The following is a 15,128-nucleotide window of genomic DNA, read 5'->3' on the forward strand; positions in this document are numbered from 1 at the left end:
CGTACGACCTAAGACAAACCATTTCATTTCTCCATGTTCTAGTCTCTTCATTTGAAAACTGGAATCATAACATTGCCTCTTGGAGCACAAAGATTAAATGAGCTAATATATGTAAGGAAGTCACCAGACTATCTGGCATATAGTATATGCTCAATTATTACCCCCAGTGAACAACTAGACAAGTGTGTAAGGATGTATATAAAATGATGTTTATTACAGCACTATTTCTAAGAGTGAAAAATTATAAACAATTAATAGCAAACAATTTTGTTCACTGCTGTAACACATAACACTGTAGTCTTAAGAAAGCTCCTGGAACACAGTAGGCGCTCAATAAGTGCTGAATGAACAAAAAAGGGTTGGCTGAATAAATTGGGGCACAATCAGACAATAGAAAGCTATTTAGTCACTATAATAATGACACATATTGGTATTTTCATTGAAAGTACCTGTATAGCATAGTCCTTTTATTTAAAAATATATGTGCATACATTATTAGACAAAGGTCTAAAAGGCTATACGTACATCAAGATTTTGACATTTCCTGTGGTGGGATGGTGGCAGTATGGATATTTTTATTACCTTATTTTTGCTTAGCCGTATTAAAATTTTTCCTCCAAGTATTACGCATTGATTTTGTGATGAAAAGCTATTTTTAATTTTAAAAGTATATGTTCCAAATGCACAAATAAATTGGAACCAAGAGACAGACCTAGATTTGAATCTTGAGTTAAATCCAGTTTTTTTCAAAAAACATGTTATTAGTTACTCATTTATATGCTTATTTTCCCATTAGACATTGGAGTCCTTAAAAATACAGCACGTGGCTTCATCTTTGTAGCGCCTTTCACAAACCCTTACACGTTATCGGCGCTCAATGCATGCGTGTCAGCGACGGCTATACACTCCACCCCAGCTCTGGCCATGGTGTCTAACACTCTGGTCACAGCCGCAAAGTAAACTCCCTCTAGAATCTCCACGGGGATGATGACGCTCCCAGGCCTTTCAAAACTGATCCTGAAATGCCCGAAAATGAACAAGAGTGTCCTCTGGATTCCTCTTCCTTTGAAATGCAAATTCTGTTACAGGATCCTAATTTTTCTGTAAATAATTCAGAGATCGACCCAACTTGTGGTTACAAGAGAAGGTACAAGTTTCTAGTGTTACTTGTTTAGGTAGAAATCTAAAGTGCCTGCTGAGGATATGAATCAGCCCCCTCCCAGCTTCACGTTTATTTACAGACATTCAAAATGCCAAATGCTTTCTAAGCCCTAAAACGTACTCTCTACAAAAAATAAGCAAACAAAAAATGTACTCTCTGCACTGTAACTGACTTACTCTCTCAGGATTCTATTTATTACTAGCACTTACGCATCATCTTAGTTATGAAACTAACAGTTACAACTAGTTAATCAAGTTAACTACTTTTATTCAAAGAGCAACACTGCCTTTAGTCTCATTCTTAATTATATTTGGATGACAAAAATCTTAAAACAAACTCAGTGATGCCTCACTTTCATACTATTCTTTCCCCCTGCTTTGGTTTATCTTAGTAGGCAGAAAGCTTCACATATCTGTGAATCTGGTAAAAACAAATTCTGCCTACCTTACAAGTGATACTTATAAGCAAGGGATTAAAAAAATCATAGCTAGAGAAATCTTCAAATATTATTTCAGCTGAGTGCTTAGCTGCCCAGACTGGAAACACACCGTCTTGAGTTCAATTCCAGCTTTGTCACCCATTAGGTCTATGACTTTGGACAAGGTGTTCACTTCTCTAAAATCTCAATCTTCTCATCTGGAAAATGACGTTGATGTTAATATTAAAAATATCTACCTTGTTGGGTCGTTCCGAGAATTAAACAAAACTGAACGGGTAAAGCAGTACTATCCAATAAGAATGTAAAGCAAGTTACAAATGTGAACTGCTACGGAATTCTAAGTGTTCTATGACTATATCAGAAAGGCAAAAAGAAAGGTAAAATGAATTTTAATAGAATAGTTGGCTTAACCCATATATCTAAAACATTATCAACTTCAAAAAATTATTGAGATATTTTACGTTTTTTTTTTTGGTACTAAGTCTTTGCAATTCGATGTCTATGTCATATTTGTAGCACACCTCAAATTAGACCAGCCACATTTCAGGTGCTCAGCAGTGACATGTGACTGGTGGCTGTCTTACTGGGTAGCACAGGTGTAATGTGTTAAAACAGTGTCTAGCACATACCATGGCGAAATAAATTTAGTTCTCGGTATGATCATAACTCCCTTTTTAGGAACTGCTAAAGGGGCGCCTGGGTGGCTCAGTCATTGGAGCGTCTGGCTTTGGCTCAGGTCATGATCTCACAGTTCATGGGTTCAAGCCCTGCATTGGGCTCTGTGCTGACAGCTCAGAGCCTGGAGCCTGCTTCCGATTCTTTATCTCCCTCTCTCTCTCTGACCCTCCCCTGCTCGCACTGTCTCTCTCAAAAATAAATTAAAAAAACATTAAAGAAAATGAAAAGGGACTGCTATGGATTTTTCTCCAAAGACGTGCCTCATAACACTAGCTGATATTGGGTGGTTCTGGAACAATGGCATGAAAAAATGCTGAATTACGTGGTAGAAAACTATTGCTTTTGAAAGTATTTTTTCATCTTTCTGACTATCCCAAGAAAAAAGTGTCAGTTTGATACTACAAAACTTTGTTTTTAAAATTTAAATTTCTTATTGATATATAATTCATAGACAAGAAAATTTACCAATTTTAAGGGTGTTGTTTAATGATTTTGACAAAGGGAGACAGTTGTGTAACCATTTCCTTAATCACGATAGAGAACATTTCTGTCGCCTGGGCCAGCTCTTCTTAATCAGGAAAACTAGCACAGCCTCAACAAGAGCCCTGAAGTCAATGCCATGTCTTTGAATACATACAGATTGCCTTCCAGAAAAGTCCTACCAGTTTATATTTCTAGTAGCAATACTGAGACTGCCTCACTGCACATTTATCTTAAGGAAACAATCAGAGAAGGGATTAAGCATTTATCAATATACAAGATGTTTATTGCCATATTACTTATATCAAACAAAAATTGTAAACAATCTAAATATCTAATAGTAATAAAGACATTTTCTTACAATTGAAATTACATAGCCATTAAGATTACTTTAAACACTTTTTAAGAACATGGGAAAATGTTCTCAATATAATTAAAAGAAAAGTAGAAAACTGTATACATGATATGGTCCTAATTATGTCAAAAAAACAAAACAAAACTCAAAAAACTTTAGGTAAAGAAAAAACCAGAGGGAATATGCCAAAATATGAACAACGGTTAATTCTAGGTGTCGTGTTAAGAAAGACTTTTACTTTCATGCTTAGGTTTTTCATTGTAATGAGGATGAATTACTTGGGGGGAGGAATCTATTTTTCTTCATTTGTCTTGGCTACTTAGAAAACAGTTGGAAAACAGGACCATTAATTATTCTGCAGGCAAAGAGCTACTGAGGGTTTAGCTGAATCTGGGAGTAGAAGAGAGAAGGTACTCAGTGTAGTCATTATCACCGGTTTGAAAGGGAATCTGGCCGTAAAGGGATTGTTGGCCTGGGTCACCTTCTACAGGGTTTGTCTTAAGCACTAAACTGACAGCACCGGAGACTAAAGTGCTCTCTTCACCCAAGTCCAGGTGGCGTTCAGGCAATGGCAGCACTTTGGCTAATACATCTACATAGCCTCCCTCTTCCCCTCCACTTCCGTCCTGAATTCTGAGAAGACAGAGGAGTTTCTTCTGCTGAGAGAACAATTCTGTCCGTGTGGGTCTGGCTCTTGGCCTCCCAGCTCACACAGCTAACTGAAAGTGTCACTGTGGCCAGCAGGGACTAGAACTCGTTAATATTGATTGACTTGTGAAGGGATAAGGCAAGTCAGCTCAAATCCCTAACTGAGATGCTCATTTATTTGCAAGGTAGGATCATGTGCACCAGAGACACACCAAGAATAAGGGATCAGTCTACTGTAGGTGAATAAAAAATGGGTACAGTTCACTTAAATACACCTAGTAATTTGCATTCTTCTAGTAACACATGTTTATTTTGAACATTTAAGAGAAATAATACCTCTCCTGAACATTATGAGCTTTTTAGCATATTAGCCAGGGTGAGCCTGATAAAGTATCAGATATCATAGTTCTGCTTAAAAATCTACAAAATACACAAAAACTTGGACCTAAATGTTTATAGCAGCATTGTTTATAACAGCCAAAAGGTGGGGACAGCTCAAATGTTCATCACTGACAAAGGGACAAACAAAATACGGCAGAGGCATACGACGTAATGTACGCGGCATTAAAAAGGAATGAAGTATCACTACGGCTCAAGCATGGAACACATTATATTGAGTAAAAGAAGTCACTCATGAAAAGCAATTTATATTATAGGGTTCTTCTTATATGGGAAGTTCAGAACAGAGAAATCTATAGAAACAGAAAGTAGATCAGTGGTTGCTTAGGCCTGCGGGGAGGGCGTTCTTTCTAAGGTCACGAAAATAGTCTAAAACTGACTGTGGCTAATGGTTGCACATATCTGTAAATATACCCCAGACCACTAAATCGTATACTTTATTTATTTATTTATTTTTAAATGTTTTATTTATTTTTGAGAGAGAGAGAGAGAGCACGAGCAGGGGAGGGGCAGAGAGAGAGGGAGACACAGAATCAGAAGCAGGCTCCAGGCTCTGGGCTGTCAGCACAGAGCCTGACATGGGGCTCAAACCCATGAACCGTGAGATCATGACTTGAGTGTAAGTCGGATGCTTAACCGACTGAGCCACCAGGTGCCCCTAAATCATATACTTTAAAGGGATGAATTGTATGGTTCATACGTTGTATTTCAATAAAACTGTTAAAAAAAAAAAACCAAACAACCCAAGCCCTTCAATGCTAACTTACAGTGCAAACCAGCGCAGGCGACAGCAAGACAAGACTCCTGTCCGGTCCCAGATTCCGCTCTGACTGCATCTCCCTCTCCTCTTCCCAGCGTCTCCGCTCTCCTCTGTCTCACTGCCTGCCTGTGCCTTGGGACATCAGCTCTGTTGTCCCCGAGATGTTCTTCCCTCCGTCTGTTCAGTTCACTCACTCACCTCCTTCAAGTCTTTCCTCAAATCTCTTAATGTGGCCTTTCCTGACACCATGCTGAGGAGGGTAACTTACGGCCCTCGGTCCCCCAAATAGTACCAATGTCCTTTTACCCTGCTTTGCTTCTTTTCTCTCATAGTATTTATCACCTGATGTATTATCAAAGTTACTTACTTATCAAGTTTATTTATTTCTGTCTCCCTCTGCATTAAAGTGTAAGCTTCACGAGGGTCAGGATCTTTGTTTCATTCACAGAAGTATCCCATGCTCATTTACTGAGCTGAATTTATTTAATGAGTGAGTGAACCCTAACCCTAACTTTATGCTGTTCTCATGTGTTCAATACATACTTATTTATGAATTCTAGAACTCTCAACTAGCGCAGTAAGACTTCTGACCGTTCCACATAGACAATGGCGAAAATCTCTGTTGTGCTATGGACAACTCATGTCATATATAATTCCTACAAGTTGAAATCTGACCCATGCCCACCCCCCACCCCCACTCCCTACCAGCAACTGAGGGTATATTTGGCTGGTGTGACTAATGAGACAAATGAGGAAGTTGGGGGGGAGCGGGGAACTCCATAAGAAGGAAAGACACTGAGACAGGAGACCACAGTGTACACACACTGCAGAGGCACAACGTGCTAACCACTCCGGGAAGGCACACCTGTATGTGTTCATACCCCCGCTAAACCCACTACCCAGATCCTCTTCAGGGCAGGTTCTCTGCCTTCAAAGAAGCATGAAAATTATGCCTTTAAAGAGGTCCCTGTGACCGGTTAGTATCTTTTTTTCCCCTTTGTATTTCATTATGCACAAAAAGAGAAGGAAAAGTTATACAAAATTCATATTCAACGTCATACGGCTATGGACAGAAGATAATACTGACTGCCTCTCTTTATCCAGAGGCAATTTTATTAAGAATGTTGCTAAGGAGATAATTAGCTTCTGCAAATTCCTTGGTGTCTTAGCAAATACAGGCCTTCTATTTTAAATGGTGTTTAAATCGGGGCGCCTGGGTGGCTCAGTCAGTTAAGCAACCAACTCTTAATACTGTTTCAGGTTATGATCTCAACATTCACGGGATCAAGCCCTGTGTGTTGGGCTCTGCACTGAGCATGGAGCCTGCTCAGGATTCTCTCGCTCCCTCTCTCTCCCTGCCTCTCCCCAATTCTCTCTCTCTCTCTCTCAAAATAATCAGATAAACTTAAAAAAAAATGGTGTCTAAATGTGAACAAAGATGATCACAATTATACCTAATCGGAGCAGGCCCTAAGGAAACAAATCCTATAACGACAGAAGGCCTGTGGAACTCTGTTGTGACTAGTACTTGCCATCACTGAAAAACTGTCACAGAAGAAAGAAGATGCTTAGATATTACATTAACCAAATGAAAGATAAAAAAATCATGTGATCAGATTACCTCACTAGATGCAGAAAAAGCATTTGACAAAATTCAACATGTATTTTAGATAAATATTCTCAACAAAGTGGGTATAGAGGGAATGTACTTCAACATACACAATAAAGGTCATCTATGATGAGCCCACACTCAACATCAGAGTCAATGGTGAAAAGCTTAAAGCTTTTCTTCTAAGATCAGGAACAAGACAAGGATGTCCACTTTCACCACTTTTACTCAGCATAGTATTGGAAATCCCAGCCAGAACAATTAAGTAAGAAACAAAAATAAAGGCATTCAAATTGGAAAGTCAGAAGTAAAACTGTCACTATTTGCAGATGACATGATATTACATATAGAAAACCTAAAGACTCTACCAAAAAATATTAGAATAATTCGGTGAAGTTGTAGAATACAAAATCAATAAAAAGAAATTTATTGTATATCTACTCACTAATAATGAACTATCAGAAAGAGAAACTGAGAAAATTCCCATTACATAAAAAAGAGTAAAATACCTAGGATTATTTAACCAACGAAGTGAAAAGACTTGTACACTGAAAACTATAAGACAATGAAGAGAAAAAATGAAGACACAAATAAACGGAAAGGTATTGCATACTCTGGATTAGAAGAATTAATATTGTTAAAAATATCTATACCACCCAAAGCAATCTACAGATTCAATGCAATCCCCATCAACGCTCCAATGACATTTTTCATAGAAATAGATTTAAAAAATTTGTAGGGAACCACAAAAGACCCTTAATAATAAAAGTGATTTTTGGAAAGAAAAGGCTGGAAATGTGCTTCTTGATTTCAAAATATATTACAAAGCTATAATAATCAAAATGGTGTGGTATTAGCACAATGATGGATCAATGGAACAGAACAGAGAGCCCAGAAATAAACTCTTGCATATATGGCTAATTAATTTATAGCAAACGAGGCAAGAATATACAATGGGGAAAGGACAGTCTCTTCAGTAAATGGTGTTGGGAAAACTGGATAGGCACATGCAAAACGATGAAACTAGACCACTAATCTTATACCACACACAAAAATAAACTCAAAATGGATTAAAGACATGAATGGAAGGTCTAAAGCCATGGGGCACCAGTGTAGCTCAGTTGGTTAAGTGTCTGACTCTTAATTTTGTCTCAGGTCATGATCTCATGGCCTCAGGGGTGAGATGGAGCTCTGCATTCGGCTCTGTGCTGGGTGTGAAGCCTGCCTAAGAGTCCCTCTCCTCTCCTTCTGCCCCTCCCCTGCCTGCATGCACACATGCATGTGCATGCGTGTTCTCTCTCTCTTAAAAAAAAAATAAAAAGATCTGAAGCCATAAAACTCCTAGAAGAAAACATGAGCAGTAAGCTCCCTGACATTAATCTTGGTGGTAATATTTTGGATTGGACACCAAAAGCAAAGGCAAGAAAAGCAAAAATAAACAAGGGGACTGCATCAAACCAAAAAAGCTTCTACACAGCAAAGGAAGTCATCAACAAAATGAAAAACCTTCTGAATGGGAGGAAATATTTGTGAATCATATATCCAATATGGGGTTAATATCCAAAATACATAAAGAACTCAACTCAGCAGAAAAAACAAACTAAACAATTCGATTAAAAACGGGGCAGAGGATTTGAATAAACATATTTCCAAAGCTGCCCATCATACAGAAGGCCAACAGGTACACGAAAAGATGTTCGACATCAGTTGTCATCAAGGAAACACAATTCAGAACCACGAGGAGCTCTCACCTCACACCTGTTAGAATGGCTGTTATCAAAAAGACAAGAAATAACCGGGTTGGCAGGATGTGGGAAAAGGGAGCTCATATGCACTGTTGAGAGAATGTATATTGTTGCAACCTCTGGGGAAGAGAGTATGGAGGTTCAAACCAGAACTACCATATGATACTTCTGGGTATTTATGTAAAGTGTAACAAAAACACTAGCTCAAAAAAATCCACACCCCCATGTTCATTGCCGAATTATTTTCTTTTTAAAAAATATTTATTTGAGAGAGAGAGAGAGAGAGAGAGAGAGGGAGAGAGAGAGCACATGTGTGTGCACAGGCAGAGAGACAGGGAGAGAGAGAGTCCAAAACAGGTGCTGTGCTGTCAGCACAGAGCCTGACATGGGACTTGATCCCATGAATCACGACATCATGACCTGAGCCCAAATCAAGAGTCAGATGCTTAACCAACTGAGCCACCCAGGCACCCTGCAGAATTATTTTCAATAGCCAAGATAAGAAAACAACCTAAGGGTCCATCTACAGATGGATGGGTATAGAAAGTGTGGTGCATATATTTACAATGAAATAATATTCAGCCATAAAAAAAAAGAATGGAACTTGCCATTTGTGAAAACATAGATGAAGTCTTGAGGGCATTATGTTAAGTGAAATAAATCAGAGAAACACAAATATTGTATGATCTCACTTATGTGTAGACTCAAAACAAAGCAAAACAAAAGAAAACAAAACCAAGCTCACAGATCTAGAGAACACACTGGTAGTTGCCAGAAGCAGTGGGTGGAGGGGTGGGTGAGATAGGCTGAAGGGGGTTGAAAGGCGCAAAACGAATTTTTTACAATAAATAAGTTATGGGGTATAATGTAAAGCCTGGCAACGCTAGTCAGTAACACTGCATTGTATATTGGAAAGTGGCTAAGAGAGTAAACCCTAAAGGTTCCCATCATAAAAAAAACCATTTTCTAGTAACTACACGTATTGATGGATGTTAACTAGACTTACTGTGGTGATCATTTCATAAGGTATACAAACATCAAATTATTATGCTGTGTACTCGAAACTAATATGTTACCTCAATTTCTAAAAAAAGGTACTCGAGAAAGTACAACTTAAATTATAACTTTTTAAAAACTTTTGTGTTTGAATTTATTATTTTGAAAGAGAGAGAGGCAGAGAAAGAAAAGGAGAGAGAGAGAATCCCAAGCAGGCTCTGTACTGTCAGTACAGAGCCCAATGCGGGCCTCGAACTCATGAACTGTGAGATTATAACCTGAGCCAACATCAAGGGTTAGACGCTTAACTGACTGAACCACCCAGGCGCCCCTAAATGAGAACTTTGAGTGGCAAGTTGAACTTCAGACTCAATATAATGTATATCTCCAGATAAAATCTTGATGTATTTTAGAAATAGAAAGGCTCCCAGGGTGAAGATTATTAAAACTGTTACATGAGAGATAAGGTTACATGTAATTTTCCACGATGCAGGAGATCATTTTTGACCTATCTACCAGGACATTAAATATCTTGCCCCAAATCATAAACCAGTGGTGGTGCTGGGATCTGACTGCGGAATAAACCTGCAGTGATCTCAGGTTTTACTCCAGACATCAGGGAAATCAAGGACCCGTACCCCAGACACATCCTGAACTGGGCATTCCCCGCTCTGGAGGAATGCTCTACCAGCACATCACATTCCCAGCTACGAGACAGGATTTCTTTCCTCTTTATTGGGCCACCCACTAATCCAAAGCCTTGTGGGGCAGCCCATACCACATTTTACATGATTCCAAGTGTAAAAGGAGGGCATTCATCACTCGCATCTAAAAGTACAGTTTCCTGATCACCACAATCTCTCTAAAGTAATACTTCTGTGCTGTAGAACTCTTGGGGTCAATGCTGTGTGTCACTTATCTCTTTGGGCTTTTCTTTAAAAAATAACCCACCCTTTACATAGGAAATTGCATACTAAACCCCTTGCATAAAAATTAAACCCCAACGATGTATGGAAACAAATTGTTAAACTTACTCTCTGCCAAATCAGGTTTTATTGCTAGCTCACATCAGCCCTACTATATCCAGTTATTAAACTGATTTTTAAAATATTCAATTTAAAATATAAATATAAAAATATTAAATATAAATATTAAATATTAAATTTAAAAAATACTAAATTTCCACTTACTGAGAGTCTAAGATTTCAAAATCTATTAAGAGATGTGGACTTACGCAGCAGGCCTACCCAAGGTAGCCCACATTTATCATGAAAATGGTGAAAATTTAATTCCAATAAAAGCTGAACCTAAATTGCTTTTGATTATTTAAGCCTTTTGATAACTTATCTCTGAAATATAAATTCCACTATCTTTCTACTAATAATGATAAATTTCACTATTTACCTATTAACTAGAGGTTATATATTTACGAAAATAAATGAGAAAAACCTGACTTTGGATCATTTTTGTATTGCAAACACTAACTAATTTTTTTCCCCAGGTTGGTAGTTACCAAAGTAACTCCCTTCTTCTTAAAAAGTTTCATTGGTTAGGGCCAGCAAACAATCCTGTTCAAGATTTAATGAACCTTCTATTGCTGAGGTTATCAGCTCAAACATAACTCAGGTACTACTCAGCATCCTGTTAGGTCAAATCTAGCTAGTTGGAAGAATGTAATCTAAAGCTTTTGCAAAAATGCCTCACTTTCTTATTTTTACATAAAAGATTATTTGCTCAGGAACTAGAAAGTATTTTAGGGTATAGAATTAGTGTGGTTAAAGAAAAATGAGGGATTTGAAAACATGAGGAAAGAAGAAATGAACAAAAACATCAAGAAAATTTGAAAAAGAAGCAAAAAGAACTTATAGGCATAAAAATATGACCTTTGAAGTTAAAACCTGAATGGATAAATTAAACACAGATTAGACACAGATGAAGAGAGAATTGTTAAACTGGAATACTCTCTGAAAACATTACACAGAAGGCAGTGCAGAAAGATAGATTGATAATATAAATGGGAGGTTAAGAGACACCACATCTCTCACAGGAGTTCCAGAAGGATGGAGCAGAGGAAACAGAAAAGCAACAATGCCCAAAGATACAATGCCTGGAAATCTTCCAGTAATTTAGTCAAATATGAATTTTCACATATGGTAGCATAAATATAAATCCACATTTAATACATAATATTGCAACAAGAACATCAAAGACAAAAAGATAACCTTAAAAAAGAATCAGAGAAGAATATATTGCCTACAATCCCCAAAATAATTATATTGAAAGTAGATTTCTTAACAGCAATAATTAAAAATAATATTCCATTTCTTCTGACTTTTAAGTGCTGAGAATAAACTATCAATCTGGATTTCTAAACTTAATAAACTAAGATATTTTTAATAAAAAAAATCAAGTTGACTACTAGCTGAAATAACTACTAAAGGATTTTTTAAAATGTTTTTAATTTTATATTTGTGAGAGAGAGAGAGAGAGAGAGAGAGAGAGAGAGAGAGAGAGAAAACAGAAGAGACAGGCTCTGAAGCAGGCTCCAGGCTCTGAGCTGTCAGCACAGAGCCCGAAGTGGGGCTCAAACCCACGGCTCATGACCAGACCCAGAGTCGGACACTTAACTGACTGAGCCACCCAGATGCCCCAAGGATGTTTTTAGATTAGAAAGAAGGAGCAAAGGTGAAAAAGCTGAGAGGTGTGGGAAAGCGAATACATAATGACAACTGAAAATAATGATGATGATTAATTTAAGAATTATAAAAACAGGATGGAACCAAAATGCTGGACAATGATAGCTTGTCGGCCGGGAGGGAGCTGATCAGAGATCCTGCACTGGATCATTGCAAGACCCTTGTATTGTTTGTGAGAAAAGCAGACACAGATTACTTTTAACCTGTTTCTTCATTCTTTCAACAAGTATCTTTTAAGGGCAGGTAAAACTAATCTATGGTGACAGAAGTCATAATGGTGATTACTTTGTGGGAGTTGTGACAAGGGAACATGAGGTGTAAGGACAACTCTGGGGGGACTGGTAACATTCTACGACTTGGTTTGGGTGGTGGTGACACAGTTGTATTCACTTTGTCATGTTTCACTGAGCTGTCTGCTCAGTATGAATGATAAATTCATACACTTCTCTGTATGTAAGGAAGTATGTATTTATTTCTATAAGTTATAAAAGGAAACTACCACACAATTTACTACAAAATAAAATCTTGATGGATTATAAAGCTATAACTTTAAATGCAAGTCCTAAAAATAGAAAAAATAGAGGTTACTATTTATATAATTTTGGCTGGGAAAGAACTAATAAGAATGGCACCAAAGGCAGAGATCACTGGTAGTTCTGACTACATAAAAGTAAAAATAAAATACAATAGAAACTTTTATACAAAATATTGTGAATACTATAAAACAGATCATCAAATAAGGAAAAAGGTTTGCCAAAATATGGAACAAATGGTCAATATCCTTAATTATATAGATATAACTAATAAAAATCATTGGGAAAAAAATAGCCCAATTGTAAAACTGGCAAAGAATATGAATTGGACAAATAAATTAACTTAAAAAAAAAGGGGGGGGCACCTGGGTGGCTCTTTTGGTTAAGCATCCAACTCTTGGTTTCAGCTCAGGTCATGTTCTCGGGAGTTTAAGCCCCGCATCGGGATTCTCCCCCTCTGTCTGCGCTTCCCCCACTCATGCTTTCTCTCTCTCTCTCTCTCTCACAAAATAAATAAATAAACTTGATTCAGAAAAAAAAATCAGTCTGAAAAGATCAAAGTGTAACAATAGTTAAGATTATGGAAGCTTTTTTTCCCCCCTCTTTATATTTTCTGAAGTAAAAGAATTTCAGAATAGGGGTGCCTGGGGGGCTGAGCGGTTGGGCGTCCAACTTCTGCTCAGGTCATGGTCTCTCAGTTCGTGCGTTTGAGCCCTGCGTCGGTCTATGTGCTGACAGCTCAGAGCCTAGAGCCTGCTTTGGATTCTCTCTCTCTCTCGCTTGCTCTCGCTCTCAATCTCTCTCTCCCCCTCCCCCGTTCGCATTCTGCCTCTCGAAAATAAACATTAAAAAAATTTTTTTAAATAAAAAAAAAGAATTTCAGAATAAATGTGTATTATGTCCATGGTAAAGGGGAAAATTTCATTAAAAGGCCAAATAGTAATACAAACAGAAAAAGTACAAAACACCTCTAAATGACACCCAGCGTATCGATGTATTCAGGGCTCAGCATGGATCTCTCAGGGTCCCTGATTGTTAAATTCCACTATTGTGCCATGGTTCTCGATCTCCTCCTCCTCCGATCTTTCCTACTTTCAGGTTTTTTTTTTAAGTTTATTTATTTGAGACAGTGAGAGACAGTGTGTGAGTGGGAGAGGGTCAGAGAGAGAGGGGAGAGAGAATCCCAAGTAGGCTCTGCCTTGTTAGCACGGGCCCAAGGTAGGGCTTGATCTCAAAACCAATGAGATGGTGACCCGAGCCACAGTCAAGAGTAGGAGGCTTACCTGACTGAGCCACCCAGGAGCCCCTCCAACCCTTAGTTTCCAAATTAATCTTCCTAAAATACTGTGACCCTCTTGTAATTTTTCCTGCTTAAATATTTTCAATGATTCTTCATTTTCTACACAGGAAAGTAAAGATTCTTCAGCCTGGAATTAAAGGCCTTCCACAGTTATGGCATTCAGTCAACGTTTCCCCTCATTGTGCACATTCCAGCTGGTGGACTATGTGCTGGTCTTTTCCTGTGCATGTTGCTTACAGCATCTATAACTTGTTCACAGGTTACCTCGCTTAGATGTATTCTTCCTCCTCGTATCCATTTCCTATCCACGGCTCAGCTTACGCACTGTCTTCTCCAGGAAATACTTGCTAATTTTTCTCAGTCACACTGAGAACACATGGCTCTTTATTCTGTCTCTCCAGGTGTTTCTTTTGTTATGTTTTATGTTCTACCTTTCCTACCAGACAATGACTTCCTTGAGGTAGGATCTTTATTTTTCTTTGTATTCTTCTTACTAGTTATGGAATAAATGTAATTAATCAACAAAACCAAAAAACTCTTGAAGTCAATACCATTACACTTTAGTATTTTCAAAGTGCTGGTCTGTGGCTGTTAGAGTTCGCCTTTTTTTTTTCTTAATGTTTTATTTATTTTTGATACTGAGAGAGTCAGAGCATGAGAGGGGGAGGGGCAGAGAGAGAAGGAGACACAGAAGCGGAAGCAGCTCCAGGCTCAGAGCTAGCTGTCTGCACAGAGCCTGATGTGGGGCTCAAACCCACGAACATGAGATCTGACCTGAGCCGAAGTCGGAGGCTTCACCGACTGAGCCACCCGGGCGCCCCAGAGTTCGCCTTTTTTGAACATAAGAAACATAAACTGTTAGCAGCACGGGCTGGTCCCTATACACTAGGTCTTTTGAACTAATTATGTGATGTATGAACCTAACGGAGTCTAGGTCCTTCACCTCACACAAAGTCTAACTGGCCCTGAGAACCGGCACATTTTGGCCCACAGCAGTTTATCCAGCACTGACCTGACCTTTCCTGCATAGAAGGTTTTGAGCTTCACTCTCTAGGAAGGGGAACCGAGCTGGAGGACGGAATGTTCTCCTTACCTTTTTGTGTTATGCACTGCGGTCCCTCCCAGGACAATCCTCACTCCAGGAGTGGTACGGTTCAGGTTATAAGCTGTGAGGGCCTCTTCATAGGTAACGCCTCCAATTATAAACACAACGATATCCTGAGGTCTGCCATAAGGGAGAAAGTTCATGTCACAGGATAAGAGGGGGGAAAGGCAAAGATCTGTTGTTACTGTCATACGCACAGTTTTAATTTCTAAATCTTTCATTT

General features: G+C 38.4%; 1 protein-coding gene across 2 annotated transcripts in view; it reads right to left on the reverse strand.

Annotated features, from left to right (window-relative positions):
• VPS45 (vacuolar protein sorting 45 homolog) overlaps positions 1 to 15,128 on the reverse strand; it is a 58,451-nt gene that overhangs the window by 9,562 nt on the left and 33,761 nt on the right. The window contains exons 14-15 of one of the 2 annotated variants that reach the window (XM_029946132.1): positions 14,894 to 15,025; positions 447 to 1,101 (exon numbers count right to left, since the gene is read on the reverse strand). In XM_029946132.1, coding sequence (XP_029801992.1) covers positions 1,083 to 1,101; positions 14,894 to 15,025 — 151 coding nt within the window. In that variant the 3' untranslated portion in view covers positions 447 to 1,082. Of the gene's footprint in view, positions 1 to 446; positions 1,102 to 14,893; positions 15,026 to 15,128 lie in introns of those variants that run through there. The other variant, XM_029946131.1, reaches the window with a different exon arrangement.

This window comes from Suricata suricatta, chromosome 8 (genome assembly GCF_006229205.1).
Source record: "Suricata suricatta isolate VVHF042 chromosome 8, meerkat_22Aug2017_6uvM2_HiC, whole genome shotgun sequence".
Classification (NCBI taxonomy): domain Eukaryota; kingdom Metazoa; phylum Chordata; class Mammalia; order Carnivora; family Herpestidae; genus Suricata; species Suricata suricatta.